This window comes from Canis lupus, chromosome 25 (genome assembly GCF_011100685.1).
Source record: "Canis lupus familiaris isolate Mischka breed German Shepherd chromosome 25, alternate assembly UU_Cfam_GSD_1.0, whole genome shotgun sequence".
Taxonomy (NCBI): Eukaryota; Metazoa; Chordata; class Mammalia; order Carnivora; family Canidae; genus Canis; species Canis lupus.
Window position 1 is genome coordinate 38,220,140 of NC_049246.1, and position 18,674 is coordinate 38,238,813.

General features: G+C 39.7%; 1 protein-coding gene across 13 annotated transcripts in view; it reads right to left on the reverse strand.

Moving 5' to 3' along the window:
* The window catches only part of DOCK10 (dedicator of cytokinesis 10), a 260,328-nt gene that overhangs the window by 59,136 nt on the left and 182,518 nt on the right, over positions 1-18,674 (reverse strand). For all 13 annotated transcript variants that reach the window (XM_038573971.1, XM_038573966.1, XM_038573967.1 and 10 more), the window contains exons 17-26: positions 17,440-17,627; positions 16,867-16,932; positions 14,808-14,900; positions 10,410-10,533; positions 10,092-10,213; positions 9,633-9,719; positions 6,494-6,586; positions 5,748-5,866; positions 3,843-3,912; positions 354-467 (exon numbers count right to left, since the gene is read on the reverse strand). In XM_038573971.1, the coding sequence (XP_038429899.1) occupies positions 354-467; positions 3,843-3,912; positions 5,748-5,866; positions 6,494-6,586; positions 9,633-9,719; positions 10,092-10,213; positions 10,410-10,533; positions 14,808-14,900; positions 16,867-16,932; positions 17,440-17,627 (1,076 nt within the window). The remainder of the gene's footprint in view (positions 1-353; positions 468-3,842; positions 3,913-5,747; positions 5,867-6,493; positions 6,587-9,632; positions 9,720-10,091; positions 10,214-10,409; positions 10,534-14,807; positions 14,901-16,866; positions 16,933-17,439; positions 17,628-18,674) is intronic.

The following is an 18,674-nucleotide window of genomic DNA, read 5'->3' on the forward strand; positions in this document are numbered from 1 at the left end:
GGGACTAAAGCCATTCTTCTATAATTTAATCCTTTGGCACATTTCCTCTACCGTGCCTAAAAACCCAACAAACTTTATTTTTGCAACAGTTAGTACTTTTGAGTATTTCAGATTATTCTTAATAGTTACTCATTCTGTTTTGGGGCCAAAGGACTTAATTTGGGTCTTCTGTTCTTTTGACACAAATCTCCTTCGCTTGCTTAATGTTTTTATATGCTACAGTTTCAATATGATGCTTACACTGAAACTAAAAGAAACAATCTATGGATATCAAGGAGTCCTATCGCCTTCCAGGGGTGAGAGCAAGCCACCCCTCCTGTTAACAATTGAAGGATTGTCTTTAAATTCTTTACCTTCAGGACATGCTTTACTGTTGTTGAGTCATTTGATTTCAAAAGACCAGTCACATTTTTAGCCAGCTCCTCATGTATAGTTCTCTCCTTGCATGCCCTGGTTTTGAACACGAACTGAAGAAAATCCAAAAAGTGAAAAAAGTTAAATACTTAAAAAAAAACCAAAGTCTCAAAAATTAGGTTACATGAATAACTCATATCTCAAAATTATCTGCTCATGCCAGATTTTGTCATGAAATAAATGGTGGCCCAATGACAAGAGTAGTACACGACTGTTCCTATTTAGGGTTTTGCACAAGATAGGGCTTGGCTCACCTAAGCTCTCCTTGAAACTCTTTTTGTAGAAATCAAAAGAAAGAGTCAGAGAGCGATTTAGCGGGTTCAAGGAAACATGGAGGGCTTTGACCCACCTACTTAGGACACATTTCCCCTTCTCCTTCCTTCCACTGGTAACAGGTGGCATGGTAGCATTTCTTCATCCTGAAAGGGTAGAGCACCCACTCAAATAGCCAAGTGGGGAAGCAGGTGCCTTCCAGAGGCCAGTAGGTGAGCTCCCCACAGGCCCAGGTTCTATCATCTCATGCTTAGTCACAGCTATCAAAGGGTTCATGAACATTGGCCATCAGTAAGATAACAAATGCTGCTCACTTTTTTTTCTCTCAAAAGATTTGTTTTGGTGTGCATTTCTGAATGCATGTAATGGTCTTAATTTTCAGTATTTCTTCATCTATTTTAAGGATATCAGTACCAATTTATGCACATATTTTAAATATATAATGCTTATCCCTAGATTATACGGTTTTACTTATGGGTTGCATTTGCCTCAAGGAAGGTCATTTGTTTATAACATTCACTACTCAGACTTCACTATAATCAAGAGCGAAGGCAGACAAGAAACTCAAAGCAGAGGCACATTCACATTTGGATCTATAATCATTTCTTTGAACTTTGCAACTCATTGGTAAGTAAGACTGGAGTCTTACTTCTCCAAGCTCATCCCAGAGGAGAAAGACAAAGCTAAGAGATGTATGAAACTAGCCAAAATCAAGAGTAATAGGATTTTTTCCCCCTCATGAATTATGACTCAAGTGAGGCTAATATCATCACTGACTGCCTAGTCCCATGCACAGTTATTTAGCTCTAACAGCATTACAACTAGCTCTGAGATATTCTTATTTTAAAATTTTGGCTGGAACGTGTCAGTGCCATGAATTGCAGTAAACCATGGCGTTTGGTTAGATAGACTTAAGATGCACATCTTTGAAAAAGAAATGGTGTATGTGTGCATTTTGGATATTGTAAATGAGGTGAGTTAGCAGCATTTAGCACCACTGAACTTGAAATGGTGTTTAGTTTGTTTCTGAATATATATAAATTCCACTGAATATATCACATCTTTCAAGGACATCAAAGCATATATTGATACCAGCCCATCAGTATTCATCATACACCAAGGTATGGGCCTTAATATCCACCTACATGTTAAAAAATAATTTCTCCCACAGGTGATAAGAAAAATCAAACTCTTTGGTCAAGGTCAGGCTGTTAACAATGTACTGCAACAAGAGTTCAATCATAGAGCTCGATGTTCTTCTGGTCCATCCTTTCTCACTTCAGAGGAGAAAAAAATGAAGTCCGGAGAGGCTGATTGCTCAAATTAACTATCTAATCTTGACTAGAATCTAATTTCCCACTTGCTAGTTTAATGTTCTTTCTAGAATAAAATTCCAGTTGATAATATTTATTAGGGTGTGTCCACTTTAGCTATGTGAAAATATTTTTATGAAATATCTTTAGGAATTGTTATCAGCGTGACATCCCATTTTTATATGTATTTCTGGATTTCAACCACTTCAAAGCAAACTAAGCAACTGCCTATATTATAAAATCAAATGGTCTCATCAGGAGATTTCAAACATCCTAGTTAAAAATAAAGACCATACCAGGATGCATTCCAATACACTCTTCCAAGAGCAACACAGAATGAGTCTGAGAACTGATTTAAGGTTCTCATAAGGAACTTCTTTGACTATCACAAAAACAGACACAACATCAGTGGGTTCTTAATGTAGTCTTCAATGATTCCATTGGAATGAGGTAAATACTTGTGTTGAAATGGAGATGCCTCTGGGTAATATGGACTGGGGAATTGTTTTCTTCTAAGCCCCTTTGGCGATTGAAATGGAAAATGTGGGTTAAATATTGAGAGAAATTTCTGTGGTTGATTCTGTTAAATGTAAATTCATCAATACTGGATTAAAGTATTTTTACGACTGTCTTAAACAGAGAGTAAACTAAATAAGCATTTGTAGGCGCAACTGGCTTTCTGCAGCTGAAGTGTAGACCTTGTTGGGTAAAATTATACCATAGGGAAATTGTTGTGAAATAACTATCTTTGGCATATGGGCTATTTTAAGGAAGGGCACACGATCATACTTGGGTATTTGGGAAGATATCTTACATTTCAGGCAGGTAGAAAATATGTACATATAAAATTGTAATGTAAAAAAAATAAAAAATAAATAAAATTGTAATGTAAAAATATCCCTCAGAGGGTTTCACCTCAGAGTGAAATTTCATAGGAAGTTTTGTTTTTTTTTTGTTTGTTTTTTACACATATCTACCACAAAACCCCCAAATTATCCTCTAGTCACCTTTCTAGACATCTAACTTATGGGAGTATATGTCTATTCTTATATATCAATGGAATAAATTCTTTCAATTAAAAAAGGTCTGGGTCTCAAAAAGATTTAATATATACATAAAAAATAGAAATTTAGCTCCTCTATGCATTATAAAGTTATGTAAGCCACTCTCATTTATCTCTGGATAGATTCTTTTCATTCAGGAAGATGACATTTAGGCAGGAACTATAATGTGCAAACATCATCACAAGTTCACTGGCATTAATTCACAGGCCAACTGGAAATGAGAACATGAACATGTCCGAGTGAACGCTTGGTGAAGGACGCTGGAGGAAGCAGGTGCACACTGATGGAATGGGCTAGTGGATCATGCCCGAGGATAAAGGACTTAACATACCAGAAGCAGGTACAAATATACAGTAACTGGGAAAATGAAATAATGCCTGAGAAAACAATAAAAAGAGCTAAGAAAACATTACAGAAGAAACACAGAGCATTCAACAAACCAACAGGAAAAATATTCCTTAACTTGATACAGGAATTGCATTCATTTGTAATGTTGACTTCAAAAGGCCAATACCTTCATTTTCTCTTCTCTTTCTTTGTTCTTTCTCCCCATATAAATATTCATTTGCACATGTACACATTATTTATACATTTGAACTATACCTCTAGATCATCCATGCAAAGAGATGGAATCCTAAGTGGCTAAAGGGAATGTTTGATATTACTGTGCTGAGCCCCATCCAGCTAAAGGCAGAAACATCCCACTTATTGCAGACAGAAATGAGACAAACCACACAGCACGAGGGATGTGCCCAGTGTCGAAGTGGCGATTTCATACCTTAATGTACGACTGGACAGAGTGGTCCAGCTGTTCCTCATGGCATTTGGCCACAATGTCGGTCAGAACCCTGGAAAAACAAAACTGTTGAGTGACTTTTCTGGAAAATATGACTGGGCTTGGCACTAGAGTGTTTTGTAAACTGGGTATTTAACAGGCACTGAATTAATGCGTGAACCAGTTTCAGATTTCCCCCTCTGATCCTCCAATATCCGTATTAACACTAAGATATAAGTATCTCATGGCTGCAACATCACACTGAAGACTTTTATGGCTTGTGTGTTGGCTGATACTGTGTTCTTGGAAAAAGAATCATTTTTAGTATCTGATTACAATTTAGGACCTTTAACCTCCAATTATTATAGTCCATTTAAAGGGGGCTCCCTCTGGGTGGCTTTGTTGGTTAAGTGTCTGCCTTTGGCTCAGATCATGATCCCAGGGTCCTGGGATGGAGCCTCACCTTGGGATCCCAGCTCCTCGGGCAGTCTGCTTCTCTCCTTCTGCCCCTCCCCCGATTGTATTCTCTCTCTCTCTCTCTCATAAAAAAATCCTTAAAAAAGAATAAAGAGGGTTTCCCTTCTAACAAAGAGGGACTACATATGCTGCTGTAAAAAGCAATTAGATTAAGATTCAGTTTTATTTTTTATTTCCCTCCTTAGCTCGTGAAGTGTTTCTAGTAGCAGCGGTGGTACTGCTTTCACATTAGTACTGCCAGTTGCTCAATGGCTGTAGTGTTTTGGAATGTCTTGGAATTTTAGCAGATCTATCTGCTGAAATATTTAGCAGTCTTGTTCACAAAAACCTATATGTTCATGCTGAAAAAAGTCTCAGTTGAAGGTACAGTTGGAGACTTTTAACCCAGGTCCAGAACTCGCTGATGTGGAACTGTTAGACACACTTTAATTGTCCCAGAGCTTCAGGGTGCTACTTTAAAAATGAAGCTAAAGACCCACATTCTGAAAGAGGTTAATAATATACCTGACAGTTAGGAAAGTTCTGGACATACTTCAGTGTGAAGAGTAATATTTTTCCGCAGAATTCGGTGACTAATATTTTTTTTAAAATGAACATTAAACATATATGATGCTTTAACGGATTTAAAACAGTATCTCCAATAGAGAGGAAATTAGGATCGTCAAAGTTACTAGACAGATTAGAAATGTTGGAAAAATGTAGTACAGACAAATTTAAAGCAGGGGCAGTTAGAGAAAAAAATTTAAAAATCTAGTGGGAATGTGAAACTGTACAGCCACCCTGGAAAACAATTCAGCGTTTTCTTAAAAACTGCAGGTGCAACTATCATTAAGACCTAGCAGCTGCACCAGGCATTTATCTCAGGGAAATAAAAACTTATGTTCACCCAAAATCTACCTGAACTGGAAAAACCCAGATGCCCTTCCTATCTATCTATCCAAAATTTTAACAGATTAGTAGTTACCAGGGCTAAGGGGTGGGGACTGGGGATGTGAGGGAAGTAATTTTGTGTAATAAATGACAACATGAGGGATTCCCCTGGTGATGGGAATGTTCCGTATTCTGTTTATCAATGTCAATATCCCAGTAGTGATACTGTGCTACAGTTTTGCATGATGTGGCATTGGTAAACTAGGTAAAGGGAACATGGGATCTCTCCACATTATTTCTCACAAGTGCCTGTCCTATGATTCCCTCAAAATAAAAAGCTTAATTAAGAAACAAAATAAAAAGTGAAAAAACGGGTCTAAAACTTTACCCCAATGATAACAGATTTGAAGGCAAGAACTCAAGAGAGAAATACTTCAAATTTGAGACATGTGTTCACGTGAAACACAAGCGGGCACAAGAAGGTGGCTGTTCAGTTATAATCACAGTTTTGTGCAAACACAGACTAGAAGAGTTCTTCTCCTAAGACCACGGGAGAGATACCTGGTCACAGTTGTAGTTATTTCATCTTCTTCATTCTGGACCAGCACCTTGAAGAGCTGATTCAAGATGATAGGCAGAAAACTCATGATTGCGTGAATCTTTTCCACATTCAATAGGTTCTGTAGTACATTGGTGGGAGAAAAGGGACACTGGTTAAATTTAAAGCACCTTCTGCTGATGTGTTTCTGAACTAAAGTAAGTGGGGTGTCTGGGTGGTGCAGTGGTTGAGCATCTGCCTTTGGCTCAGGGCATGATCCCGGCGTCCTGGGATCGAGTCCCTCATGAAGCTCCTTGCATGGAGCCTACTTCTCCCTCTGTCTATGTCTCTGCTTCTCTCTGTGTCTCTCATGATTAAATAAATACAATCTTAAAAAAAAGGAAAAGTACGAATATGCTAGCTCACCTTCATCTGGCTTTATTTATTCTTCACTGCACTCAGCAGGCACGCAGGCATGGGGGTGATGTTGCAAGGATACTGTACACAATTATCTAATTGAAAATCAACTGATTCTGATCTTCAATCATTTTATTTTGGAAAAAAAATCTGACATTTGCTTGTTTTGTAATCAACAGGTAGAGACTATCAAAGAATTGAGAAATAACCATTTATTCTCTGAATTGATAAGGTATTTAAAAATCTTCCATGATGGCCCTATCTTAGTTTGCTACTCATTGGAAACTGGAAAGGACCCTTTTACCCATTTCTTTACCCTGGATACCCAGAGAGTATTTGCACGTCACCTTACCTTACAAGACCGGATGAAGTTCGAGGTAGGTGACTGAGACATATCTTTCTCTCTTTTTTGGCACTGTCGGAAAAATGCGTTCACATGGGGATCCTGAAAGAGCAAGGAAATTGTTTATTTCTGGTGACACATAAACTGTATAACAATTACAGTGATGGAGGGTGAGTATTTCTGGAGGACAGATGCCTCAATGAGACGAGCAGATGCTTTATCAAGGAGTCAGAGTGACGGCTTTCATTTTCACTGGACATTTTGAAAGTTCACTGAAAGCTCCACCTGGACCACAAACCCTGCTCTTTCTTTCTTTCTTTTTTTTTTTTTCTTTCTTATAGACAGATGTGTTTTCCTTCTTGGCCACATGGCAGTGGCTGGAGAAGCCCTTCCACTGGCTCTGTCCCCTCCCTCCCCTTTTAAAAATTGCTTTCTTTCATCTTCCTGTTTCTTTCTACACACCTCTATGTATTTTTCTTACATATTTCTTAACACACATGAGAAGGTGTACTCTTATTATGCACAGGGATATTTTTAGACTTAAAATGCCCAAGCTAGTAAAAAATTAGGAAGTTCACACTAATCTAATGAGATAAAACTGATTTGTACCCTTTGTAATGGGCTGCATTGTGTCCCTTCACAATCCATATGTTGAAGTCTTAATTCCCGCCCTGGTACCTCAGAATATAACCATATTTAGAGATAAGGTCTCTAGACCTTATCTAGACCTTATCTAGACCTTATCTAAAGAGATAGTTATGTTAAAATGAAGCAGTTAGAGTGGACCAAGTCCAATATGATTGATGTCTCTATAAAAGACGAAATTTAGGGGCACCTGGGTGGCTTACTCTATTAAACACCTGACTCTTGATTGATCTCAGGGTCATGACTTCAAGACCCATGTTGGGCTCCACATGTGTGGAGCCTACTTATAAAAAAAATAAAGGAGGAAATCTGGACACAGAGATAAACACCAGACATGTACTGGCATAGAGGAAAGGACCATGAAAGGACCCAGCAAGAAGATGGCTACCTACATGTCAAGTAGGGAGGCCTGAGAAGAAACCAACCCTGCCAACACATTGACACCTTGATACTGGTCTTCTGGACTCCAGGATGGTGAAAACATAAATTTCTGTTGTGTAAGCTGCCCAGTCTATGGTATTCTGTTACGGCAGCCTGAGCAAATGAATATTCCCTTTAATGCTATTTCCTGAAGAGGGTGGCCCCTTAGAAATTCTCTTGAGCTGAGGGACAGAGTTATATAGTCAGAAAGTGAGACACGGAATTTTAGTGAAGACATGCATACTGGATATTTCTCTGGAATTTGTTGATTCTAGAAGGACATCTGTGATTTGGGTTTCCCTCAGCTCCAGGGTATGTGTGAGCATACGTGTGTATGTGTTATATTTTCAGTTTCATTTCATTTATTCAACTATTTGACGATTAGTCATTGAAAACTGACTATGTGCTAGGCCCTTGGCAGCCAGGGAGGACAGAGTGAAGGCCCAGGAAAACCCAGTCCCTTCTTCTGCAGTCCTTCCATTATGTCAGGGAGACCGGCACCATACTGCAATGTCAACACACACCTACTTGATCACAGTTACATAGGTGCATCACAGGAAAGCAGGGTGCCATGTGGGTGTATGACAAGACAACACATGTCTGAAGGGTCAGGGAAGAGGACAGGCTTCTTTGAGAAAGTGAGTCAAGGTCGGAAGGATGGGTGGGAGCTGTCCAGGCCAAGGCAGGGAGGGGAGGAAGGGAGGGAAAGATTGCCTTCCTCATGAGGAGGGCTGAGTGTCAGAAGCGGAAGCTAAGCAGATGGAGGACGCAGTGCAAGAGAGGGCCTGGGCATTTGGTCCATGAGGTAAATACTGATGAAAGAGGAATATGTCCCGCCTTGGCGATGAGTGATGGGCAGTGGCAGCGGATGCAGAAAAAGGTGAGTGATGGTGAGTCAGAGAGACATCTGGCTTGTTGAGAGGAAAGCAGTTGGAAGTGTGAGAAAGACAGGTTGGTATATAAGGGCAGGACTAGGTGGGGAAGGACCATTTTGTGGGACTTGTGGAGTTTGCGCAGAGGACTGAAGAAGGGAGTTAAATTTCCCTTGAGGCACCAGAGGTTACAGGGAGAAATTCTGATGCAATATGTGTGTAATACCTAGATGATTTCATTTCTCTTAGCAAGCATTTAAGAAAGGGGAAATACATAGTTTGTGTACTTAATGATTTTGCTTTGTACTTTACAATTGGTACCACAGAAGTCCTCACACTCTGGTAAGAGAAGCTGTCTTGCAGTGGAAGGGGTGCATCTGTGGTAATTTAGCAATGACGGGAATTAGGTTTGTATAGCATTTTGCAGTTCCTGACATGTTTTCACACGTGGTTTCTCATTTTGATCCTTCCTACAACCTTAGGCAGATATTATTGCCATCATTTTCCTGATGACAAAATAAGGACTGCAGGGGTGAGGTGACTTGTACAGGATCTCCCAGGAAGAAGCTGGCCAAGGAGGGTCTCCAGTAGTTCTGCTGATCTCATGGCCTGCCCATTAGGAGCACCTGGTAGGCACTGGAAATCAGACTTAGTTTTCAGGTAAAGATCCAAAGTCTTTCATTTGACCTTTCCTCATTAAAAAAAAAAAAAATTTATTTATTTATTTATTCATGGGAGAGAGAGAGAGAGAGAGAGAGAGGCAGAGATACAGGCAGAGGGAGAAGCAGGCTCCATGCAGGGACCCCAACATGGGACTTGATCCCAGGTCCCCAGGATCACACCCTGGGCCAAAGGCAGACGCTAAACCGCTGAGCCACTCAGGGATCCCACCTTTCCCCATTTTTAACACTTGAGTGTTTTCAGTGAAAGCAAACCATATTTCAAGGGTGGGAGCATCATCCTGATACGTACATGTCTGGTATTCTAGTCCACAGTTGTAAGGGCACCTGGGCTGAAGGGCTGGGGCATTCTCTCTCTCCTGGGAGAGGCATAAAGTTATGCTGCCGACATTTCTTCCTTTGCAGTTCTAAATCACCTGCTCCTCTGACAACTTGGGAAATGGTGAGGACCCTCCCCTAAATACAGGAGCCCCCTTAGGATTCTATGGGTTCAAACAGATGCTGAGATTTTTTTCAGGACAGCGCACTCACCTGAGTATTTACTGTGGACACCACAAATGTCGATACTTTGAAGAGTGGCTTGCCACCGTCAACCCACTTAATGTCACTCCCACCATGCTGTAAAAAAGAGTGTGTTACTGTCACTGTGGCAATTGAAGAAAAGAAAAGAAACAGGTTATTTAGCTTATGTTAATTGGCCATCCTGATCCATTTAACTTACAGGACTCTACAGATGCAAAATAAAAGATGCAAAAAGAATTAGCAGTACCGGTGAGGGAGACCGATGTGGTATTAGGGGGCCATTCTAATGGATCATTTCTACCAGCCATGAATGAAACAAGACACTGAAAATATTGTTGGTACACGACTCATCACTACAATGGATGCATACACTACAGTCCTTGGGTTAATTTAAATAGCAGAAAGAAGATAACCTCATGCCATTTAGCTCATGTATTTTTTTCTCTTAAATTATACATCACTCAGTACCTTTCCACTTGCAGAATCTTGAAAGCTTAAATAATTAGGAGGCAGGCCTGTTGCTATTGGGATATTGTATTCTTGAGAAGCTATCTGATCATGTTTCATCAGGGGAAGCCAAGCATATCCCACTGTGCAAAGGAAGAACAAAGAGAAACCTTCTGAGTGCAAAGCGCCACGGTGAGGAGGAAAAACAAAGTTATTTGTCACTTATGAATAGAAAACCTCACTAAAAAAAATTTAATACATCAGAGCTTTAAAAGTCCTCTCCAGTTCAAGACACATAGATGACATGTAAAACTGTACCAAATCACATCCTGTCAGTACCTGATGTTTCCAGCATCTCCTTTTTCTTGGCATTAGCCTTGGCATTTATGTCACAAGTGACATGGTAAAAAGAAAACAAAATATGGTGTTTCTCATGGAGCTGTGTCGGTAGTTCAATTTTCACCTGCAATGAAAGAGATCATAGTCCAATCTATGTCCAAGAGATTTTCATCCCTGGACTGGGATGAAATTCATTTGCCCCAGGTCAGGGTGAGACAAAGCATAGGCGCCTTCACCTTTTAAAAAAATCTTTCACTGAAACTAAGGACCACGTTTCATAGTTAGTGTAAGAAGTACCGACTTAACTCTCAATGGATATCCATCCTGCTAGCAGTAGTGTGTTAAGGGACTGATATTTTTACTTCTTTATTGTGGTGGGTGTTGATAATTTAGAATGCCTAGCATTTGTCATTTGGTAACAGATGCTAGTAAAGAATGGATTAAACACACTCACACACTCACACATACACAGAGGCTCACCATAAGGTGTCAAAAAGACATAGATCAAGGAACCTATCATCAGAGAACATCCACTGAGTAAACTGAGTCCCTGTCTCATGCAGTGTGTGCATGGACCAGAGTATGAGCATCGCTTGTGAGCTCATTAGAAATGCACAATCTTGGACACTACCCCAGACACATGGAATCAGAATCTGCATTTTTAATAAGATCCCCAGGCGATTCATAGACACAGTGGTGAGAAACATAGCAGTAAGAAATGATGTAACTTAAGCATGGAATCTATTTCTTCTTAAAAATAACAAAAAAATACATGATATGTGTTATTGTGGTAACCAAGTAATGAGCTGTTTTGTGAAGATGTCATGCTGTAGCTACATAAGGAATGTTTCCTAATAAGTATAAAACATAAAGTTGATATATGTTAAAAATATGCTTAATGAGGAGCATACTCCATATCCTTAAAAAGAAATGTTTTGACACCTTCTATATTTCATAGTGCTTTTCAGTTTCCAAACATCTGCCACATACATTGTGAAATAGAATGATACGGAGGTGGGAATCGAGTCGAGAGATGTTATAGGGCTTTGACTCACTGGGAGTTTATGGTCTAGTCAGTTTAATAGGATCTTCCAGGATGGGGAACCATGTCATTTGATAACTACTTCACACTAGAATCCCAGGATCTCATCATATAAGCTGCATTCAATGTAATATCAGCAGTTTGGTAACTTCCAGAATGGTCAAGCAATAAGGTGTTAGAGAACTGTGCAGATTATCTGCCAGTTTATTTATTAGACTCTTTGTGCATCTACCTATCTAGCTAATGTATTAGCACTTTTTAAAAAAAAGATTTATTTATTTATTTGTGTGTGTGAGAGAGAGAGAGAGTGAGAGAGACACACACAGGAGGAGGGAGAAGCAGGCTCCATGCCGGGAGCCCGACGGGGGACTCCATCCCGGGACTCCAGGATCACGCCCTGGCCAAAGGCAGGCGCTAAACCACTGAGCCACCCAGGGATCCCCTGTATTTGCACTTTGTTCGGGAAAGGACTCATTACATTGATTTCCCAAATGTTCTCCCTGAAAGAGCAGCATCACCATCTTTTAGAAACTTGTTCTAACAAGTATCATGCAAATTTTCAGGCCCTGTTTCAGACATTTGGAATCCACAAATCTGGGGGATTACAGTAATCTGATGTAACAAGGCTTCAAGGTGATTCTGGTGAATGGTAAAATCTGAGAACTTCTGAACTAGAATGGTTTACAAGCTTACACATTCTTTATATACTAGTATGCAAACCTGGTAACAAAGGCCAATGTACATTTAAGAAGTACAATAATTGGCCATGTACCAGAAGGAAATTTTTTCTTTTTTTTAGCTAACATAAAGAGCATATGGGAATGCAATAAGTTCTCAAGAATTCCAGTTAACTATTAATGCCAACATCCTTCACTTTAAATACTGCAAATATTCACATTATAACAGAGCCTTGGAAGAATTTGTATCAATTTTTGCAATTAATGCAACCTCAGTTTTGAGTCTGCACTGCAGAGTTCACTGGGCTGTCATTCCATACATGTTCTCCTATAGAAAACTCCATGGCTTTTATAAGAATTCCGGGAAGCACATGCGAGCAACAGAGATTAACAGTCAGAATTAACAGTGAGAACATCATTTTTTTTTTAGAAAAAAAAAATCTTGTATGTCTACAACAGATGCATATTTCAGAGGGGTTTTTCCAAGGGGTCAACCAATACAATAAATATTCTATAACATGGTGATAGACCATTACCTTAATTTTTTTTTTTTTTACCTTCTGTCCTGAATTTATAGGGAACAAAGCTTAAGAGCATTAAGTCGGTGTGGAGGAGGGAGATAAGGTTAAAGGAGCTCTGTGGTTTCACTGAAGTTCCTTTAGTTTCAAAATGATTGATGTGGAATAAGGTGTGGTAGGCAGACTAATAGCCTGCCCCCAAATGGTGTCCTCCCGGCCCCAATATCCAGAATCTGTGAACAGGGTAAAAGGGATTTGCAAAAGTGATGAAAACAAGGATTTTAAAATGGGAAGATTACACTGGATTACTGTGGGAGACTGACGTAACCACAAAGTCCTTATTGGAGGGAAGTCAGAGTCAGAGAATGGAAGTGGAAGTGAGAGTGAGGAAACTTCTGGAAGAGGGTCACAAGCCAAGGCCTGTGGAAGCCTCTAGAAGCTAGAAAAGGTGAGGCAAGGAATCTCCCCTAAAGCTTCCGGAAGGAATGCAGACCTGCTGACACATTGATTTAAGCTCTGTGGGACCCATTTCAGAGTTATGATTTCCAGAACTATGAGATAATGGACGTGGGTTTTTCTGTCACCAAATTTGGCGATTTACTGTAGTAGCAATAGGAAACCTCATAAAAAGATGGGATATTTTTAATCCCAGATACCATATCAGCAGGTTGCATTAGTTTAGATCTTTCCTTTGTGGTCAGAAATTAAATTTAATCCCTAAAGCTTGTTTGTCTGAATCTCTTTTTAATACCAGCTGACACATACAGAGTAATTTACCATTGGCCCAATTGGGTTTTTCATGTCTTAGAGCAGAATGGTGAAGCTTCAGCCCTGAGTCATGTGGCCTAGTTTGAGTTCTCATGATCATGTTTTTTAAAGATTTTATTTATTTATTCATGAGAGATAGAGATAGAGATAGAGAGAGAGAGGCAGAGACACAGGCAGAGGGAGAAGCAGGCTGCACACAGGAAGCCTGACATGGGACTTGCTCCCAGGTCCCCAGGATCATGCCCTGGACCGAAGGTGGTGCTAAACCACTAAGCCTCCCGGGCTGCCCCAGATGATCACTTCTTACTGCTGTGCCCTTGGCAAAGTTACTTCTCTGAGTCCCAGTTTCCTTACTCATAAGATAGGAAGGTGTGAAGGTTAATTTTATGTCAGTTTGATTAGACTGCAGAATGCCCAAATAGCTGGTTAAACTTTATTTCTGGGTGTGCCTGTGAGGATGCTTCTGAAGAGATTAGCATTAGAATTTGAGGGCTGAATAAAGCAGATAGATGGCCTTCACCAGTGTGGGTGCTCATCATCCAATCTGATGAAGGTCTGAATGGAACAAAAAGGCAGGAGGTTGAATTCTCTGTCTGCATGACTACTTGAACTAGAACATTGATCTTCCCTGTCTGCCTTTGGCACCCTTTTTTCTCAGACCTTCACACCTGAACTGAAATCTCTACCACAGCCTAGCTGGCTCTCAGGCCTTTGAACAATACCACCAGCTTTCAGGATTACAGATGGAAGATCATGAGACTTCTTGTTTCCACAACGATGTGAGCCAATACCTTATAATAAGTCTACCTGTCTATACATATATATATCTCCCCTGTTGGCTCTGTTTCTCTGGAGAACCCTGTAGGGATTGAGATGATGGATATATGGAGTACAGCATGGTGCCTGGCCCATAATAAGAGAGTCTCAGGAGTTGTCCAGGGCAGGTCTTGCTGTACGTCACATTTAGAGATGACAGTATCCAAGATCACTCAAGTTCAAGTAGGTCATAAGAATTAGTGTTGGCTCATATTCTATCTATGCTAGCTTCTTTCCATTATGACATGAAATGCAGCTATTGATTGGTTAAGCTGTCCAACACAATCTTTATTATATTGATTAATGAAATAAAAGAAAAAAAATTATTCTCCCTTGAAAAGAATGATACCATAAAAACATATTTTTGAAGGGCAATCCTATGCTGAAACGTCCGGATTTGCAACCTAACCCCTGGAGCAACTGTCAATAAATACATTTTCTAAATCTCACTTAAGTAAACATCAGCCAAGGCATGCCCTCAGTCTGAGATGTGGTCTAGAGAGAATGCTTATCTTTGTGCATTACCTGACCCATCTCTTTTAGGAGCTGCTGGGAGCAGGGGAGGTGTGGCCCTTACCTCATCAGAGAAATCCGGATTCTGGGAATGATGCAGAACTGCAGTGTGGGCAGCTGAGGTGAAGAGAGGCCCTCCAGGTTTTCCATAAATACACTGTTTAAAAAGTTATGAGTTGAATGATTAGGAGTGTCTGAAATTAACTCTGAGCACACACAAAAAAGTCACAATTCTTCAGTTACCAAACCTGGAACAAAGATGAATTTAGTGATAACTTGCCAGGCTTAGCTGGTATCTAATTCACCTTGAACTTCTCTCACCTACTGCCCTGTACTTACTATATCAGGGCACTATGGAAGAAAATATGAAGGCTTTAATTCATCGTGTAGCTATTACATCAACCTGAATTAGTTCATTACCTAACTTTTGATTACCAGGAGATAAGAGCTAAATTGTTCAATTCAGATTCCTGTAAGGTGGCCTCTGGAAGGGGTCCATGGCATCCAGGTCTGATTCAGAGTTCAAGGCAATCAGTCCTGGGTGACCACAGGGTTTGGTTCGACCCCAACCCCTGACATGCCTGCTCCCAACCAAGAACGCTGTGCGGGAAGGATAAGGCTGATTCCAGGCTCCACCACATTGCACTGCTATTCTATCCCAGCCCCTAATCAAGCCAGGGGATGTCATATGGCACTTCCTCGGCATGCAGCTTCAAAATTCCCTTAGCCCAAGGCTCAGGCTCCCTCTTCTGGAATCTGCTGTATTTCTGTATGAGCCTTTAGAATGCAATGAGACAGGAGACTCATACGCCTGCTATTATTCCTCTTTTCTAGAATTTTCCCCATAAACACTGCACTAGCAGGCCTGCTGTGCTTGCTGTCTCGTCATTGCCTTTGTTTGCTTGAAAATTCCATTTTGCTCTAATTTTTGTCTCCTGATGCTGACTAATGTTACCGTGGAACTTGGAACCTGTGGATACTGACTGTGGCTCAAGATTATTTTAAAGAACTCTTTCCCCCCTGCATGATTCATTCAGTCACTCAAATTTATTCTGAATAATTCTATGAACCTTGTTGGTACAAATGGTACCTGACAGAGAGCTTTAAGAGATTATCTCAGATAATCGTGGGGGTCAGTATGAGATTAGCTTTGTCCTTTACTATTTCACCCCGCTGATTCATTGAAACTGGGACGATCTGGCCATAGGCACACTCAAAAAAATTTCCCTCTCTTTTTAAGGGTTACTCTATGTTATTTGAAGTCCCTAAAATAAAAGTAGTATATATCAAAGGTGAACTCCGAAAAATGACATCCAGTTGCAGTTTTGTAGGTTGAAAAGTAGTTCATACAAATCTTGTAGTCTTCTGGATTTTATTTATTTATTTATTTATTTATTTATTTATTTATTTATTTTAAAGACTTTATTCATAGACACACACACACACACACACACGCACACACACACAGAGGCAGAGATACAGGCAGAGAGAGAAGCAGGCACCATGCAGAGAGCCTGACATGGGACTCGATCCAGGGTCTCCAGGATCACGTCCTGGGCTGCAGGCGGTGCTAAACTGCTGCGCCACTGGGGCTGCCCATCTTCTGGATTTTATTAAATCAAGTCATCAACAACAGGGACCGACTTCCAGAGCCATTTCCCAGCTCCTCAGGCAATGGGCCACATGCCGTTTCCATGGACGTGAACACCCTAGGGGCCTGCTGCACTAGCCATTGGGCCAGTATGGGCCATTGGACCAGTATGCAGCAGTCCTTCTGCACAGGTCACACGAGGTCCAGCTGGGATGTGGCATTTTAAATCAAGCATGCTGAATTGAGAGGCGGGCTAATCTTTGAAGAGGGCAGAGTCTTCCAGAGGGGGATCTTTGCATTTATTTCATGCTAGAGTGGTTTCCTTTTTTCCGAATCATGAAAAGCTAGGCAGAGCTATAGATTCAGTTAATGATGGCCATTAAATCAGGTACGTTTTAAGAAATCTAACACAAATGAATTGAATCGCTCCTCCTTCAATCACACTCATATAAAAAGTTCCATGGTGGTGAGGAGAACCTATGCACCTGCCAATCCCCCTGGATTGCTGTGTCCCCTTGTGGACTTGGCTCACCTTCACGGGTTTGGCACCTTCTTCATCAGAATTTTTGAATTCAATGCACACAGTTATATTTCGAGCCTGAAATTACAGAGAGGGAAAATGGAAATCGTAATTTCCTGTTAAATAACACCAAAAAAACTAATCCGAGTGCCTAAAATAAGTAGCTTCTAATTAAATCTGAAAAATGTAGAATACCCGGCACTTTCTTGTGACATTATCCATAGTGCTCAGAAATAGCAGGAGGATTTGGAGATATTATTTTAAAAGGAAGAAAAAAAAACTTGTATCAAAAGGAAGCAGATATGCTATTTTCAGAGTATCTTAAGAAACAAAAAAAAAGAGGTCTAGAACAAAATAATTCAGGGCTGATTTTAGAAAGGATTATTAATATGTTATAAAACTGTGTGTCCTTAAACACTTTTAAGATGAAACTCATCACTGTCCCTCATTAGGCACTTTCTGCAAATGGATTCTTATTCCAAAGTGTTGACCTATGATAATTTGTGTTTGAACTCTCAAGAATCTGTCTTAATATGATTTCTATAGGGTGCAGAGACAGCACAACATCTCAGAAACATACCATACCTTGTTGAAACATTTCTGGCTATCATACTTGAGGTGCTTGGGGTAAATGTAAATCTGATTTTTGTATACTCTGTAAGGACGGCAATACTTTGTTGAGTCGTAAACAAATTCTTCAACCTCCACTGTGGGTTCTGGTTGAGCCGTCACATCGAAAGGCTTGACAGGGATAAAGGACGATGTTACACAGTCTTTAAAAATCAGAAAATAAGAGTTTGTCATTTAATGTGATTGTTTAAAGTGAACAAGACTTAACAAATTTTAAAATGAATCCACTCAAAGTTGAAACTCTATGCTTGTAAAGGAATTTATGTTAAATTATGCTAGCAGGAAAAATTTATAGGAGGTACAGATGACAGATTCTCAGCCATTTAATATCAAAATTGATGTCTCAGAGAATTGGTAAATCTTTGGAGGGATTTATAATTATTTTCTTTTTGCCTTAAGCTTCATATGAAAACTAAATTTTAGCTAATGATTCTCTGAGCACGCTAACCAGGTGTTATAAGGTAAGGAGTAACCCACTGGCCTTTACCTAACATGAAACAATACAGATACTGACAACATAACTTTGTCCAATAGGTCTAGTATGGACAGTACCTAATGGGTTGATAACAATTTTTTCCTATAGAATGACTTCACGATACAGGTCTGAAGCCCCACTCTGCATTATTTGATACAATTTATTCTACTTTTCTCTCTAGTTTTTTACCATATTTAAAAATCTAGCCTTATAGGAACAGCCTAAGGAAAATGAAAAAGACAAGTATAAGTTTATAAATCAAAACTTCTGACACTAAATAGTTTGGAGGCTGATGTGGTCACTAGAAGGGAAGGCCTTCTACTTTCCTTTATTCTATCTGGAATTCTCCTGGGTTCAAAAAAGCAAAACAGTTAGCTAAATATTACTGGGAAGCAGACTACAAGATTTTTTTTTTGCCCCAAATCAATGATAATATTTTTATTATATGTTCAAATTTCTCTAATGTCCGGCAGTCACTTCAAAGAGAATATTTTAGCTTTCTCGTTTGTTATTTTTCTTTTCTGTAGGTAATTAAAGACATGACCCACAAATCAGGTAAGAGAAATGGCTAAGTGTATTCTCTGCTTTTCCATACAGATCAATATAAAAGTGATTTTGAACCATGGCTTAGGTTAGAATGCTCATTTTATTTCATATTAGAATGATTTGTGGAAAAATTATAAGAATGAAAAACTTAATAGTGCTGATGGCAAGA